This window comes from Cherax quadricarinatus, chromosome 1, assembly GCF_038502225.1.
Source record: "Cherax quadricarinatus isolate ZL_2023a chromosome 1, ASM3850222v1, whole genome shotgun sequence".
Lineage (NCBI taxonomy): Eukaryota > Metazoa > Arthropoda > Malacostraca > Decapoda > Parastacidae > Cherax > Cherax quadricarinatus.
In genome coordinates this window covers 978,810-997,133 of record NC_091292.1, presented here as the reverse complement: position 1 = coordinate 997,133, position 18,324 = coordinate 978,810, and the positions used below count along the sequence as shown (strand labels likewise).

The 18,324-nt window shown below is 39.5% G+C and overlaps 1 protein-coding gene across 1 annotated transcript in view; it reads left to right on the top strand.

Moving 5' to 3' along the window:
- The window catches only part of LOC128690911 (uncharacterized), a 41,534-nt gene that overhangs the window by 4,442 nt on the left and 18,768 nt on the right, over positions 1-18,324 (top strand). Inside the window, exons 2-6 of the mRNA XM_070086402.1 lie at positions 57-183; positions 971-2,934; positions 10,081-10,106; positions 12,695-13,386; positions 13,790-14,051. Coding sequence (XP_069942503.1) covers positions 181-183; positions 971-2,934; positions 10,081-10,106; positions 12,695-13,386; positions 13,790-14,051 — 2,947 coding nt within the window. The 5' untranslated portion in view covers positions 57-180. The remainder of the gene's footprint in view (positions 1-56; positions 184-970; positions 2,935-10,080; positions 10,107-12,694; positions 13,387-13,789; positions 14,052-18,324) is intronic.

The following is an 18,324-nucleotide window of genomic DNA, read 5'->3' as shown; positions in this document are numbered from 1 at the left end:
TCGTCTGATGCTTACACCCATATTGATTTTAATACTATTTTTTTATTATCCCTTAGATATTTTTGGCTGCTTGCTTGGAAAATTTGATTAAATTCGAAGACTCCAAGTCCCGATGCTTTCGGATTACCAGTGCAAGGCTTACTCATATTCAATATGCTCCACCAGATGTACAAGTAAAACATGGTAAAGAGCTCATTTTTAGAATTTCAGGTCCAAAATTCCAGTAATAACTGAAAGTGGCACTCTGAACTTTAATTTAACCTTTTTTTTTTTAATATCCAGTAGAAGCTTACCTTGCTCAGTATCACTGTAGCTATAGAAAATAAGGAATAGTATTTGATGCTTAAACTTAGGATGTATATTTTGTAATGTGCATTTTTTGTATTCTGTACATGGCAACTGCTGGTGTCGTTCAATTACTAGATTAGTAAAGAAGTTCTTCATTCATTTGTAGTTTTGGTGTTATTGCCTATTTGTAGCTACAGGAGCAGAGTTATGCTCGTGGTGTCCCATCTTCATTAATACCATGTGTGCTAATGGTTTGCTAAATTTCTCTTTACATTCCTTTATAACACTTGAGAACAGTTCATCAGGGCCCAGTGATTTGCTTGGTAGTAGTATATTTTTTTTCACAACTCATTTATATTATCTCCTGGTGACAGATTGCTATTTATTATAACTCCCAGAACCCTTTCCTTGTTTAATACTCCCAAAATTTAAAAGATCTTTTCTAACTGACTGGGTGCTCTCAACAATATGTAAAGATGGGCTTTGCTGATGTTTCTTTTGCCTCCAAATCAATGCGAGGTTCCTCTACTTAGGAATCTATTTTAATATTTCCTTCAAATGTTAAGGGACGTTACGAAACATACATTACTCCCTTCACAACAGCAGATAGAAACATGCAAGTCAGTTTTCATATACAGTTTCAAAATACTTAACAAAATATTAAGAAATTTTTTTTCTTCAGAGTGAAATTTTTGGAATGAGACGTTCACGTTGGGACATCAAGGGGGAGCGTGAGGGTCCCAAGGAGCAGTCAAGAAGATGGGGCAATCACTGTGATTCACAAATGAATTGGAATATAAGCAGTGAATCAGAATCCCATCCATCAGTGTCGTCTCCCCCACGACAGAGAGCCACTCCTTCGCCAATTGATTACAGAAGTGAAAGTCGACGGCGGCACGATAATCAGCAGGATAATAATGTGCCTCAGAGCTCAACGGCACCCTCTCATGGTCCTCAGCAGTCACTGATGGGCCCTCCATCTACACATTTCACTGCATCATGGCCCCTTTTGGGAGCACCGAATATGTTTGCAGATTCAGATCGTGGCCATCATGCTCCTCCTCCATTTGCAACTCATCAGCGCTGGGCCCAAGCTCATCCAGGGTACTTTCAAACAGATAGTGGCCAATATACCTTTGATATGAAATGGTGGGCCCAGCAAAAACAATCCATGGATGCTTATCTGAGTGGTCCTAGTTGGAGAGATGACAATAAAAATACCCATCCTGATTCTGGCGTTCCACAGTGGTCATTTGGCACACGTGTAATGAAAAATAGCAATAAACGACATAATAATAATAGGCCTTTGAACCGTAATCATCACTCAGATGGTAATTATAATGGACAAAGACACGATTCTAGTTATGACCTGATGGATCCACGCCGCAGATCTTCATCCTTGTCTCACCTCAGTCAGAAAATCAGAGATGGTAACAGATCAAGTAGCTGTAATCATCAGCTAGAAGGTAATTACAATGCACAGAGACATGACTCGAGCTATGGTCAGGTAGACCCTCGAAGACAACCTATGTCTTTATCATTTCAAAACCAGAAATTCAGAGACAGTTTACATGATTCCAGAAGAAGGTATAATTTGGATAAGAGAGATTTCAGAAAAACGAGCTCTGTTTATCATCCACCTGCTTGGGGAAATACTGATAATGTTAGTGGAAAAGGAAGAGGAAATAAAGGTGGGAAGAAAAGTAATCTTAAGATGCAGCCCAGTAAATTTGATGTACCTGGTAACTTTAAGTCTTGGGGTTCATTTAATAGAAGTATACGACCTGTTAGTACAAGTGCTTCTTTGACTGAGCCAAGAGATGACTGGTCTATGTTTAAGAATAAAAGCAAAGAGAAAATAGGGAAAAAGACTAAAAGTGATGAAAGTGCTACTTATGCTGAAGCAGCAAAGAAAAAAGCACTTGCAGCAGCTGCAAGTAAACTGAGAAGGACATTCTTTGCTGCTAAAAAAAAGAATGTAGGAGGAGAATGTTCGCCAGCAGAGGATGATGACATAGATGTTGACCCAACAGAAACTACAGAAGAGAATAATGCAGAAGACTTGTCTATGCCCCGTCGCCACCCTAGCTGCTTGGAGTTTGATATTGATATACGATTCAGTGCTAAAGAATGGGCATCAGTAGGACGTGGGCAGGGTGGATCCAGTAACATTCTTGATATACCACAGGCACCCTCAAGAAAGCGATTAAATGTCTTGCAAAAGAATAACATAGGATGTGGAGAGGAACAGGAGGACTCTGGTACTTATTCTGATACAGATGTTGGAAGAGCAGAACCTCATTGGTCTGTAAATTCAACATTATCTTCAAGCTTCACTCGTCGGCGACATTTGTCGGAGAGTTCTGGGGTAATTGACCTAAGAAAAAATCCCTCAAATGGAACATCAACATCACGACCTGGTACTGGACGAATGAGATCTTGCTCCATGAGTCTCGTAGAGGGAGCAGGCTCAAGTAAAGATGGACAGGGAAGCTCTAGTGAAAATCGAGAATCTCGCATGAGGCTGCACCTTATGCCAAAATTAAGAAGATTAATGCTGAAGCAGCTGCTCACGATGGATAAAAAATCTCTTCAGGTATATACAGTGCTGTACTTGTGTTTCTTATACAGTAATCTATATAAAAAGTGATATAAATTTAGAGGTTGCTAATATTTTTTCCTGTGTTATTGATATTAGGTAGTAGAGTGGTAGGTAGCAACCATCCAGGGAGGCTGGTAGGTACTACCATCCTTTTATATGTGTGTGAAATGGAAGATTTTAAACATTTTTTACTCTTTGAGGATTGCTGAGCTTTTCTTTCTGTCTCTTGAACCTATAAGATGACAGGTAAATCTTACATTTTTACTTACATTCATTATTTACTGTAATGTATTTTTTTAATAGGGCATTTCTAAGTCCTATAATATATCCTTTCTAATATAGGAAGCCCAGCCTGTGACTGAGCTGTGGGAGTGATGATCCAAGAACCATTAACATGCATAATTTTTTTTTTCAACATGTCGAATGTCTCCCACTGAGGCACGGTGACATAAAAACAGAAAAACACTTTCACCATCATTTACACATAATCACTGTCTTTGCAGAGGCATTCAGATACAACAGTTCATATGTCACTCCAAACAGCAAATATCCCAAACCCCTCTTTTAAAGTGCAGGCATTGTACTTCCCACCTCCAGGACTCAAGTCCGGCTAACCAGTTTTTCTGAATCCCTTCTCAAAATGTTACCTTCCTCATGCTCCAACAGCTCATCAGGTCATAAAAACTATTGGCTAGACAAGCCATGGGGAAATGGAAATCTTTAGCTCAAGACCTTTCACATATCTGTGCATCATCAGGAGCTTTGCACTCTGAAGGAGGGGTGGTTATGTTTGCAGTTTTGAACTGTAGTATCGACACGCCTCTGGGAAGACAGTGGTGGAATGAGTGATGGTGAAAGTGTTTCTTCTTTTTTGGTCACCCTACCTTGGTGGGAAATGGCCAGTGTGTTAACCCCTTGAGGGTACTGATCCCCAATCTGAAAAGTGTTCACAGGGTCCAAGAATTTTCAAACCAAAAAAAAAAATTTTATTTTTTCTTAAGAAATAATAGATAATTTTTTTCTGAAGGGAATAAAAAAAAGACGAAATTTGATGGAAAATTGATGAAATTATGCTTTCTTAACCCCTTCAGGGTCCAAGGCCCAAATCTGAAGTGGTGCCCCAGTGTCCAAGAATTTTCAAAAAAAAAAACTTTTTATTTTTTGTTATGAAATGGTAGAGAATCTTTTTGTGAAGGTAATAAAACAAAAAGTACGAAATTTGATGGAAAATTGACGAAATTATGCTCTCGCGAATTTTGATGTGTCAGCGATATTTATGAATCGGCGATTTTGCCGACTTTGACTCCCATTTTAGGCCAATTACATTATTCCAGTCAACCAAATTCTTAGCTATTTCACTAGTATTACTTCTATTCTATCGATTGAGCACAAGAAATCGCCAAGTCAACTGTTTCAAGTACAAATTAAAGTGATCGGAAATTGTTAATTTGGCCAATTTAACACAAAGTTCAAAATATTCCAATTTCAAAATAGGGTCCAGAATAAACAATGCAGGTATTCCAGGAACTAAACCAACATTTCCTCTGTTCATTAGTTACGTTTTGAGGCTTTACAAATAAATTCCATTTTTATTTTTATTCACATAATGAATTTTTATTCACACCAAAAAATAGAAGATTTACCGTTATGCAATACTGTAATAACTGTATAAATATCATCACCATATTTGTGAATGTATATTAGACCCACCAGCTGACGTGTATTAGACGTGTGAGGTTGTTTGTTTACTCTTGAATATCGTCAAAAATTTTACATTTCTGCTACTTTGAGCTCAGTTTCAAGCCATTTCCAGTGCTAAAACCAATCAAAATCATCTCTATTTCTGTAATATGTCTTCCATTCTATCAAATGAGACCAAGAAATTGCAAATACAACTATAAAAAACATAGGAAAAAACAATGCAAAGTCGCTGTTTTAATCGAAAAATCATGATTTCAGTTTTTTTCTCTCATTATACACAGTGTGCTGCAGGATCTGTTTTATGTGGTGCACACATACCACATAGATGTATTCTCTCCTATCTAGGCCCAAATGTACTACTCACAGTTTATCAGAGTGAGCTGAGCTCATGACGTAGATCTACGGTTTGGGCCCTGAACGTAAAGCCGTAGATCTACGGGACGGACCCTGAAAGGGTTAAATATTGCTGTGTCAGCGATATTTACGCATCAGCGATTTGGCCCACTTTGAGTCCTATTTTACACCAATTGCATTGTTCCAGTAGACCAAATTTTTAACTATTTTGCTAGTAAGTCTTCCATTTTTATTGAATGAGCACAAGAAATTGCCCAATCAACTATTTCAATTACCCAATAAAGTGATCAGAAATTGGTAATTTGGCCAATTTCACACAAATTTCAAAATATGATAATTTCAAAATAGGGTCCAGAATAAAGAAAGCAGGCATTCCTGACACTAAAATAACATTTCCTCTGTTCATTAGTTACATTCCCAGACCTCTCTTATATTGCACTTGTTTTCCATTTTGAATTTTTATTCACAAAAAATAGAAGATTTACTGTTATGCATTATTGTAATAATTGTATAAATAATGTCATTGCATTTGTGAAGGCATGTTAGACCTAGTTGGACATGCATTAGACAAGTGACGTGATTTGTTTGCTCTGGAATATCAGCCAAAAATCAAATATTTCCGCTACTTTGAGCTCAGTTTCTAGCTACTTCCATTCCTGAAACCAATCAAAATCATCTCTATTTCAGTAACATATCTTCCATTTTATCAAATGATACCAAGAAACTGAGAATAAAACCATACAAACCACCTAAAAATACACTGCAAATTCATTGTATTTTAAACCAAAAACCTGGTAACAGTTTTTTCCCCATCATGCACTGCATGGAGCAAGACTTTTTTTTATATGGTGCATTGTTTTATGTCTAGGGCAAAATTTACCCCTCACAGCTTATCTGAGTGAGCTGACCTCATAGCGTAGTTCTCGGGCACTGATCCCAGAGTTCAAAACCATAGAATAAAGGCACTGACCCTCAAGGGATTAAAAAAATATATATACACACACTACATGCGCATACATAACTTCCCCCCCCAACCACCATCCACCCATAGACTACCTGGAGGGTGTTCTGGAGGTCAGCCTGTAACTAGGAAATACAGGGAATGTTCCTGTTCTGTATTTTGTTTAGCCTTTCTTTTCTGACTAGCATTACAGGTCTCCCTCCACATTTGCGAGGGTTTGGGGATCAAGAACCTCGTGAATGTTTGGTGCACAAATATATTGTAGGGAAATACAATAATAACATTTACTTAGCCTATCAATACTGCTTCCTTAACCTATTGAAAAATTAACAATCATAAAACACATGAAAACATCATAAAATATTGTACTCTTGCCAGCCCTTTGGTAAAGAAGGTGAGAAAGACTATAGAATTCAAGAAAGAACTCATAGCAGAGTACCAAAGTGGAGGAGGAAAAGAGAGGGGAGAATGTGCCATCTTCAGTGATTCTACGATTTGTATGATACTAAAGCAGCACAAGTTGATAAAGGCTATAGCACCAGCCAGCAATAAAGTGTAGCATTAACAGTGTGGCGAGTAAGTTAAGCGATTAATCGATAGAAAAAGGACAGCATGAACCTAACTCCCCCAATGTTGTTGGAGTTATATAGGGCTACTGACAACACAACCATCTCTTACATCTCAGCTGCTGCCTTCACCACCACTATGTAAGGCTTATACACATAACAACAACAACACAGCAACACTTGTAACACACTTAATGACGTATTTTATTCTAGAGTATACGTATGTCATGTTTCCGTTATTAATGTTGTTCATCATGTCATATTAGATTTTTTTTTTTCAGCAAACCGGCCGTATCCCACCAAGGCAGGGTGGCCCAAAAAGAAAAACGAAAGTTTCTATTTTTAAATTTAGTAATTTATACAAGAAAAGAGGTTACTAGCTCCTTGCCCCGGGCATTTTAGTCACCTCTTACAACACGCATGGCTTACGGAGGAAGAATTCTGTTCCACTACCCCATGGAGATAAGAGGAAATAAACAAGAACAAGAACTAGAAAGAAAATAGCAGAAAACCCAGAGGGGTGTGTGTATATATATATGCTTGTATATGTATGCATAGTGTGACCTAAGTGTAAGTAGAAGTAGCAAGACATATCTGAAATCTTGCATGTTTATGAGACGGAAAAAAGGACACCAGCAATCCTACCATCATGTAAAACAATTACAGGCTTTCATTTTACACTCACTTGGCAGGACAGTAGTACCTCCTTGGGCAGTTGCTGATTAGATGAATTTTTTTTTTATTATTATTATCACACTGGCCGATTCCCACCAAGGCAGGGTGGCCCAAAAAAGAAAAACTTTCACCATCATTCACTCCATCACTGTCTTGCCAGAAGGGTGCTTTACACTACAGTTTTTAAACTGCAACATTAACACCCCTCCTTCAGAGTGCAGGTACTGTACTTCCCATATCCAGGACTCAAGTCCAGCCTGCTGGTTTCCCTGAACCCCTTCATAAGTGTTACTTTGCTCACACTCCAACAGCACGTCAAGTATTAAAAACCATTTGTCTCCATTCACTCCTATCAAACACGCTCACGCATGCCTGCTGGAAGTCCAAGCCCCTCGCACACAAAACCTCCTTTACCCCCTCCCTCCAACCTTTCCTAGGCCGACCCCTACCCCGCCTTCCTTCCACTACAGACTGATACACTCTTGAAGTCACTCTGTTTCGCTCCATTCTGTCTACATGTCCGAACCACCTCAACAACCCTTCCTCAGCCCTCTGGACAACAGTTTTGGTAATCCCGCACCTCCTCCTAACTTCCAAACTACGAATTCTCTGCATTATATTCACACCACACATTGCCCTCAGACATAATACAATGGGACATGATGAATGAAACATTAACAGCATAACACTTACCTTTATTGGCAATTCTTCTTAGTGTATGGAAGACTGGAGGAGGAGAGAGATTGGATTAGTTACTGTTTGGAAGGGGAATCCCCTTCCATCAACACCTCAGGTACCAAGTCCTTTTCTGGGGTTACTTCTCTTCTCTGTTTCTTAATGCCACTAGGACCAGCTTGAGAGTCACTGGAGTCCTGTCTCACAAAAAAAATGTCCAGAGAGCTCTGTTTCTGGCATCTCTTTAAAACTTCCCTAAAATGGGCCAAGACTCTGTCACTGTACAAGTTGCCGATATGGCTTGCAGCATCCTTCTCAGGGTGATGTTTCTCCATATATCTTTCCATACTACCCCACATTTCAAAAATCTCCTTAATTTCTGAAGAAGGCACCTTCTTCCATCTCTCTTCCTCCTCCTCTCCAGCAAGATTCTGAGCTGCGATCTGTTGCTGTTCATGCTGAAGCTCTTGCAGCTCCTCAATGGTTAGCTCTTCGTTGTGGTCCTCCACCAACTCTTCCACATCCTCCAAACTCGCATCCAACCCCATGGAACTCCCCAATGCCACAATAGAGTTCACAACCGACATAGACTCATCAGGGTCAGCCACAAGCCCTTCAGAATCCCTCTTGTGGACACAATCTAGCCACAGTTTTCTCCAAGCAGAGTTCAAAATCCTGGTAGTCACTCCCTCCCAAGCCTTACATATAAGGCTTATGCAATGGAGGATACGGAAGTGTTCTTTCCAAAACTCTCTTAGGGTCAAGCGAGTGTCTGAGGTCACATTAAAGCACCTTTGAAACATTGCTTTGGTGTAGAGTTTTTTAAAGCTTGAAATGACCTGCTGGTCCATGGGCTGGAGGAGGGGAGTGGTATTCGGGGGCAAGAACTTTACTGTGATGAACCCAAACTCCTGCAGAATTAGGTCATCCAAGTTTGGAGGATGAGCAGGTGCATTGTCCATTACTAGGAGGCACTCGAGATCCAATTTCTTTTCCAGGAGGTAATTCTTCACGCTAGGGCCAAACACTTCATTGAACCACTTGACGAAAATTTCCCTCGTGACCCATGCCTTATTATTAGATCTCCAAAACACACAAAATTTACTCTTCATAACATTGTTTTTTTGAACACTGGGATTTTCAGAATGGTACACTAGTAACGGCTTCACTTTGAAATCCCCACTAGCATTAGCACAGAACATGAGCGTCAGCCTATCTTTCATAGGCTTGTGTCCTGGCAGTCCCTTTTCCTCCTGAGTAATGTAGGTCCTCTTTGACATTTTCTTCCAAAAGAGGCCTGTTTTGTCACAATTGAACACTTGTTCAGGTTTCATTCCTTCAGCCTCTATGTACTACTTGAATTCACTTACGAATTTTGTAGCTGCAATTTTGTCCGAACTGGCAGCCTCACCATGCCTTATCACACTGTGTATGCCACTACGGTTCTTTAATCTCTCAAACCAACCTTTGCTGGCCTTAAATTCACAAATATCAGTATTCATTGCAGGCAATTTCTTTACCAGATCGTCATGCAACTGCCTAGCCTTTTCACAAATAATCGACGTCATAAGACTATCTCCTGCTAATTGTTTCTCGTTTATCCACACCAATAATAACTTCTCAACCTCTTCGAGTACTGGTGATCTCATTTTTGTCAGCATATTTACCCCCTTTGCAACAACAGCTTTCTTGATTTTCTTTTTCTTGGCCACGATGGAAAATATGGTTGTACGGGATTTGTTATACATCCTGGCCAGTTCGGCCACACGTACGCCACTTTCATATTGTTCAATGATGTTTTTCTTAAATTCAATCATATTTCTCACCTTCTTTACCAAAGGCTTGGCACTAGAAACTTTCTTTGGAGCCATGGTAGCTTATGTAGTACTTGCAAGCACTAAAATGAATGGAATATTATGAAATATTTCGTGTGAACACGTGAGGGGACCGTCACTCACTGGTAAACAGTGGCACACTGGCTGGGAAGGGAGGCAGTGAGTACTCGTCCAGGACGAACGATGATTAGCGAGTCAACCGACCATTTGTGAGCCAATGTTTGGACTAAAATATCGCAACGATTTCTGAAAAGGACGACTATCGAGCCCGACTATTATCGTGGAACCACTGTATGTATATGCATGTCTACCAACACCTGCTGCACTCATTGTCACTATGTGAGGATTGTTGGGTCATCTTGGCAGTCCAGTATCTCTTGCAGTTGTCCTGTTCTCCAGTACTTTGACATATTTACAATGCAGTGGTCCCCCAGTTCGTGAAGTCATCGGTAACCGATAAATCCGGTATCCGAAGCATTATATCGCAAAAAATTTGCCTCGGTTCCCATTACAAAACCCGGTACACGATACGATTCGTACGAGACGTGTCCACGTGTGGCCTGAACTGCCCCGTGTGTGTCCAGTGTTTACATGCCAGCTAGTGTGCGCGCATCTAAGGATACATTCGGTACATTCCATATTATCCATATTATCACTGTTTCTGGTGCTTGTTTCTGCAAAATAAGTCACCATGGGCCCCAAGAAAGCTTCTAGTGCCAACCCTTCGAGACCAAGGGTGCTAATGACTATTGAAATATGAAAGTGGAGTGCGTGTGTCGGACATGGCCAAGTTGTATAGTAAATCCCAATCAACCATCTCTACTATAGTGAGCAGGAAAACGGCAATCAAGGAAGCTGTTCTTGCAAAAGGTGCAACTGTAATTACAAAACAGCGATCGCAAGTGTTAGAAAATATTGAGAGACTGTTATTGGTGTGGATAAATGAAAAACAGATAGCTGGAGATAGCATCTCTCAAGCGATCATTTGTGAAAAGGCTAGGCAGTTGCATGAGGATTTAATTAGAAAAATGCCTGCAACTAATGGTGATGTGAGTGAATTTAAGGCCAGCAAAGGTTGGTTTGAAAGATTTAAGAATAGTAGTGGCATACATAGTGTGATTAGGCATGGTGAGGCTGCGGAGGCAGTGATTTCATGCATTGGCCAGGGAGGTATAACATCCTGTAGGAGTGAGGGAGTGCCAGATTTGAACATGGGGGAGGTGTGTGAGGCAGTGGGTAGAATGAAAGGTCGTAAAGCAGTTGGAATTGATGGGATCATGACAGAAATGTTAAAAACAGGTGGGGTTATAGTTTTGGAGTGGTTGGTACTTTTGTTAAATGAATGAAGGAGGGAAAAGTACCTAGTGATTGGCAGAGAGCATGCATAGTTCTTTGTATAAGGAAAAGGGAGACAAAACAGAGTGCAAAATACATAGGGAAATGAGCCTGTTGAGTATTCCAGGTAAAGTGTATGGTCGAGTTATTGAAAGAATTAAGGGTAAGACAGAGAACAAGATTGCAAATTAGCAAGGAGATTACGAAGGGTAGGGGATGTGTAGACCAAGTGTTTAACATTGAAGCATATAAGTGAACAATATTTAGGAAAAAGGTAATTAAGTTTTGTTGTATTCATGGATTTAGAAAAGACATACGATTAGGTGGATAGTGGAGCAATGTTGCAAGTGTATGAAGTATGTCGCAGGTTACTCAAAGCAGTTAAGAGCTTTTATGTGGACAGTGAGTCTCAGGTTAGGATGGGTGTGAGGAAGGGAGATTATTTTCCAAGGATGTATGATGTCACCTTGGTTGGTTGTTTAACATATTTATAAATGGTGTTGTAAAAGAAGTTAATTTTAGTGTGTAGTGGAGAAGCGTGCAATTAAAATGTATGGAATTTAATACAAAGGGGGAGTTGTCACAGTTGCTTCTGGGAGATTCTGGAAAGAAATTGCTAAAATTGGTGGATGAATTTGGGAGGGTATGCAAAATAAGGAAATTAAAAGTGAACATAGGAAAGAGCAAGGTGATGGGGGTAATAAACTAGTTAGGAAATGAAAGATTGGATATCAAATTGGAAGGAGCGAGTGTGGAGGAAATGAATGTGTTCAGGTATTTGGGAGTGGATGTGTCAGTGGATGGGTATATATGAAAGATGAGGTGAACCACAGAATTGTTGAAGGTAAAAAGGTGGGTGGTGCATTGAGGTATCTGTGGAGATAAAGAACATTATACATGGAGGCAGAGAGGGAAATGTATGAGAGTGTAGTGGTACCAGCCCTTGTATGGATGTGAAGCATAGGTTGTGAATGTTGCAGTGAGGAGGAGGTTGGAGGTGGAGATGTTGTGTCCAAGGACAGTGTGTGGCGTAGATGTTATGCAGAGAATTCGTAGCTTGGAGATTAGGAGGTGTGGAATTACTGAAAGTATTATCCAGAGGGCTGAAGAGGGGTTGTAGAAGTGGTTTGGATGTTCAAAGAGGATGGAGTAAAATAGGATGACTTGGAGGGTGTATAAATTTGCAGTGGAGGGAAGGTGGGGTAGAAGTTACGCTAGGAAAAGTTACAGGGAGGGGGGGTAAAGGAGGTTTTGTGTGTGTGAGGGGCTTGGACATCCAGCAGGAGTGTGTAAGCATATTAGATAGGAGCGAGTGAAGGAAATGACTTTTGGGACTTGATATGCCGTTGAAGCATGAGCAAGGTAACAGTTTTTGAAGGGATTCAGAGAAACAAGCTAGTTGGACTCAGGTCATGAAGGTGAGAAATACAGTGCCTGCACTCAGGAGGGGTAGGGATATTTACAGTTTGAATGGCCATCTGAACTGTAGTATTGGCATCCCTTAGACAAAACAGTGATGGAATGAATGATGGTGAAAGTGTTTCTTTTTTAGTTACCCTACCACTGTGGCAGATGTCCAGTGTGTTAAAAAAATTGTGCATTGTTGTAATGCATTTTTTTTACTGTATAGTACCTCCAGCAATAAAGCAGTATGACATAGTATTGCTAAATTATCTGTAATTCAATATGACATGTCATTAAGTGTTGTTTTTACAGGTTCGTGAAATTCTTGCTTTGGAGCAGAATGGCAACAACAGAGCATGGGAGGAGGTTACCTTCTCTCTTAATGACCTTCTTAATGCTGACTCTGACCCAGACTTAGACTGCCAAATAATTTCACCCCCTCCTCGTGATCCTGCCTCTACCATTACTATACATGATTCAGACTCAGAAATGGAAGATCTCATTGAAGGTGAGAGTGGACATGAAGAGGATGACCATGAACCAGAAGGAAGAGAGCATGAGGAGGATGACCATGAAGACAGAGAGAGTGATCATGAAGATGAAGATCAAGAGGAAGAAGAAGAACATGAAGATGAGGAAGATGAAGAAGAGGTGCAGCATCAAGTTCCAGTCACACAAGTCAGTGCAGAAACAAATGAAACAAGAAATTCAATCAGTAAAAGAGAAGCTGCCACACCACATAGTGGAAACAAATCCACAGGTGGTCCCTTACAAATGTTACCTACTATTCCTGTTGAGGTGCCACTTTGTGTCATGGAGTCCTTAGGCAGTGGCCCAAGTAATACTCGAGATCTCTCAAATCAGGTGTCTGACTCAACACTAAACCTCATAGCCTCAAGTCAGCCACCTATAAGCAACCAAAGGTCAGCTGGTGAAAACATCTCTGTGCCTGGACCTAGTACACTCTTGCTAGCTTCACCTAGATTGAAGGTAATCATGACCACTGTACTTATGTTTATATATAAGGCATTTCTATGTTGGTTTACCTTTTTACCAAAAAGGAATGTAAACTCTTCACACATAGATAAACAGTTCTGAAACAACAAATAATTACTGAGTTGTCAAAACGTTTCAAACAGTGTTTTCCTGCCATGCTTCTCTCTCCTTATGTATAGGCATTAGGCAATAGTACCAGATACAGATTTTTTTTTTTATATACAAAATTCAGAATAGAGAGAGAGAGACTCCAGGGTCAGGAATGTACTCTTCTCATTTATAATGCGACACAAAATGTGGAAGAAATTTTCGTTTTTCCTTTTGAGCCACCCCATCTCGGTGGGATACGGCCAGTTTGTTGAAAAAAGGAAGAAAATGTGTACTGCATTATTTTCAGGTGAAGGAAGAGCGTCCATCACCCATCAGTGAATGTGGCCTCTGCATGCACAATCCACGAACACCCCACACCTCAGAATGTGTATACCCCTATGGTTTGGCTCCTCCATCTCCTGTGGCACTGATGCCTGGTCCACCGCGACCCCTGGGCACTACACCTCCTCAGAGGCCAGTCCCTCACATGCCTGCTACTCAGCAGCCTCCTGCCGTCCCACTCTCATCGACTCATTACCAGAGATCTATCAAACAGGAGAAGCTTGATGGTTAGTTCTTGATAGGTTTTAAAATTATATATATTTTTAATGAGATTCTTTTTTCTTTTGAATATTTTGGAATCTAAATATCCTTTCTACTATAAATGTAATTATATATGATTTAACATTATATATGCACAAAAAATCATAAATAAAATGATTGTGAGCAACTCGAGAACAGACAAGATTCGAATCCATGGCAGTTAAGTTCTAAAACTAGCAGGTCGCTAAACTGTGCAGGCTGAAAAGTCATCCGGCTAGGTATATTTATGTACACAAGAGAACTTAGGATAGGTCTCACTGTCAGCCTAATTGCAGGTTTTTATGGGCAAATCTCTCATTGTTGCAGTGTGGATACGAGGGTTTGTCCATAACAATTTGCATTTACTGTATATTCTTAGTGGTGCCTGTGCTAACCTCTCTGCCTTTAAGAAACTTATAACCAAGTTTGAAGGCTTTTCTACCAATCCAGTATGCAAATAACCTGCACATAGGAGACAAACTTTGTAACTACAGGTACTCCTCACTTTACCGAGTTCTGTTCCTAAGAGTAGGTTAGTAAACGAATTGATTGTTAAGTGAGGTCATATTGTACTGGTAGTGGGTTTGTGTCAACCATCTTTACATATTGTTTTAATGTCACCTTTGCACCATTTATAACACTTTTAGTATATTTTTTAAATGTTTATACAGAGGTGTACCGTATATTGTAATAAACAGAATAGAGGAAATTAGCTCTAATATTCATTACTAAGGTTTGTATACTGGTTGGAGAGCTATTCATATCTCTTAGCAGTCATTAAACAGGTAGGTCGTTAAGTGAGGAGTACCTGTAGTTAACCCTTTCAATGTCCAGACCCCTAGTCTGAAACTTGTCCACAGTGTCCAAGAATTTTCAGATTTTTTTTTTTTTTTCACGTGAAATAGTAGTGAATCTTTTTCTGAAAGTAATAAAACAAAAAGTTCGAAATTTGGTCAAAAATTTACAAAATGGAACTTGCGAATTTTGCTGTGTCAGCGATATTTATACATCGGCGATTTTGCTGACTTTGAGTTCTATCTTAGGCCAATTACACCATTCCAGTTGACCAAATTCTTAGCTATTTTGCTAGTGTGTCTTCCATTTTATCTATTGAGCACAAGAAACCATCCACTCGAGTATTTAAACTACCTAGTAATTAGAAATTGGTAATTTGGCTAATTTCATACAAACTTCAAAATATTCCAATTTTCAAAATAGGGTCCAGAATAAACAACACATGCATTTCTGGCATAAAATAACATTTCCTGTTTGTTACTTAACAGTTCCAGGCTTTACACATGAATTCCATTATGATTTCTTATTCACATGAAGAATTTTTATTTGCACAAAAAATAGAAGATTTATTCTTATGCAACATTGTCATAATTGCATAAATAATATCAGCGAATTTGTGAACGCATGTTAGACTCACCAGTTGATGTGTATTGGACGTGCGACGTGATTTGTTTACTTTTGAATATTGGCAAAAATCAAACTTTTCCACTACTTTGAGCTCAATTTTCAATTGTCAGAGGATGGATTTATGAAGGATAAGGTTAACTATAAAATTGATGAAGGAAAAAAGGTGAGTTGTGCGTTGAGGTATATGTGGAGAAAAAAACGTTATCTATGGAAGCAAAGAAAGGAATGTATAAAAGTATAGTGGTACCAACACTCTTATATGGGTGTGAAGCTTGAGTTGTAAATGCTGCAGCGAGGAGACAGTTGGAGGCAGTGGAGATGTCCTGTCTAAGGGCAATGTGTAGTGCAAATATTATGCAGAAAATTCGGAGTGTGGAAATTAGGAGAAGGTGTGGAGTTAATAAAAGTATTAGAGGGCAGAAGAGGGGTTGTTGAGGTGGTTTGGTCATTTAGAGAGAATGTATCAAAGTAGAATGACATGTAGAGCATAAAAATCTGTAGGGGAAGGAAGGCGGGGTAGGGGTCGTCTTCGAAAAGGTTGGAGGAGGGGGGTAAAAGAGGTTTTGTGGTCGAGGGGCTTGGACTTAAAGCAAGTGTGCGTGAGCATGTTAGATAGGAGTGAATGGAGACGAATTGTATTTGTGACCTGATGAGCTGTTGGAGTGTGAGCAGGGTAATATTTAGTGAAGGGATTCAGGGAAACTGGTATTTTTTACATAACCGACTTGAGTACTGGAAATGGGAAGTACAATGCCTGCACTTTAAAGGAGGGGTTTGGGATATTGGCAGTTTGGAGGGATATCTTGTGTATCTTTATACAGGAAAAGAGGGACTACAAATGTATAAATTCAAGGATTATGTGGCGTAAAATAAAGATTGGATGTGAAAAGTGGGTTATAGTAAGTGTGTATGCACCTGGAGAAGAGAGAAGTGTAGAGGAGAGAGAGAGATTCTGGGAAATGTTGAGTGAATGCGTGGGGAGTTTTGAATCAAGTGTGAGAGTAATGGTGGTTGGGGATTTCAATGCTAAAGTGGGTAAAAATGTTATGGAGGGAGTAGTAGGTAAATTTGGGGTGCCAGGGGTAAATGTAAATGGGGAGCCTTTAATTGAGCTATGTGTAGAAAGAAATTTGGTAATAAGTAATACATATTTTATGAAAAAGAGGATAAATAAATATACAAGGTTTGATGTAGCACGTAATGAAAGTAGTTTGTTAGATTATGTATTGGTGGATAAAAGGTTGATGGGTAGGCTCCAGGATGTACATGTTTATAGAGGGGCAACTGATATATCGGATCATTATTTAGTTGTAGCTACAGTTAGAGTAAGAGGTAGATGGGAAAAGAGGAAGGTGGCAATAACAAGTAAGAGGGAGGTGAAAGTGTATAAACTAAGGGAGGAGGAAGTTCGGGTGAGATATAAGCGACTATTGGCAGAAAGGTGGGCTAGTGCAAAGATGAGTAGTGGGGGGGTTGAAGAGGGTTGGAATAGTTTTAAACATGCAGTATTAGAATGTGGGGCAGAAGTTTGTGGTTATAGGAGGGTGGGGGCAGGAGGAAAGAGGAGTGATTGGTGGAATGATGAAGTAAAGGGTGTGATAAAAGAGAAAAAGGTAGCTTATGAGAGGTTTTTACAAAGCAGAAGTGTTATAAAAAGAGCAGAGTATATGGAGAGTAAAAGAAAGGTGAAGAGAGTGGTGAGAGAGTGCAAAAGGAGAGCAGATGATAGAGTGGGAGAGGCACTGTCAAGAAATTTTAATGAAAATAAGAAAAAATTTTGGAGTGAGTTAAACAAGTTAAGAAAGCCTAGGGAAAGTATGGATTTGTCAGTTAAAAACAGAGTAGGGGAATTAGTAGATGGGGAAAGGGAGGTATTAGGTAGATGGCGAGAATATTTTGAGGAACTTTTAAATGAAAGGGGGTAAAGCAGCTGGAACTGATGGGATCATGACAGAAATGTTAAAAGCAGGGGGGGGATATAGTGTTGGAGTGGTTGGTACTTTTGTTTAATAAATGTATGAAAGAGGGGAAGGTACCTAGGGATTGGCAGAGAGCATGTATAGTCCCTTTATATAAAGGGAAAGGGGACAAAAGAGATTGTAAAAATTATAGAGGAATAAGTTTACTGAGTAATCCAGGAAAAGTATACGGTAGGGTTATAATTGAAAGAATTAGAGGTAAGACAGAATATAGGATTGCGGATGAGCAGGGAGGCTTCAGAGTGGGTAGGGGATGTGTAGATCAAGTGTTTACATTGAAGCATATATGTGAACAGTATTTAGATAAAGGTAGGGAAGTTTTTATTGCATTTATGGATTTAGAAAAGGCATATGATAGAGTGGATAGAGGAGCAATGTGGCAGATGTTGCAAGTATATGGAATAGGTGGTAAGTTACTAAATGCTGTAAAGAGCTTTTATAAGGATAGTGAGGCTCAGGTTAGGGTGTGTAGAAGAGAGGGAGAATACTTCCCGGTAAAAGTAGGTCTTAGACAGGGATGTGTAATGTCACCATGGTTGTTTAATATATTTATAGAAGGGGTTGTAAAAGAAGTAAATGCTAGGGTGTTCGGGAGAGGGATGGGGTTAAATTATGGGGAATCGAATTCAAAATGGGAATTAACACAGTTACTTTTTGCTGATGATACTGTGCTTATGGGAGATTCTAAAGAAAAATTGCAAAGGTTAGTGGATGAGTTTGAGAATGTGTGTAAAGGTAGAAAGTTGAAAGTGAACATAGAAAAGAGTAAGGTGATGAGGGTATCAAATGATTTAGATAAAGAAAAATTGGATATCAAATTGGGGAGGAGGAGTATGGAAGAAGTGAATGTTTTCAGATA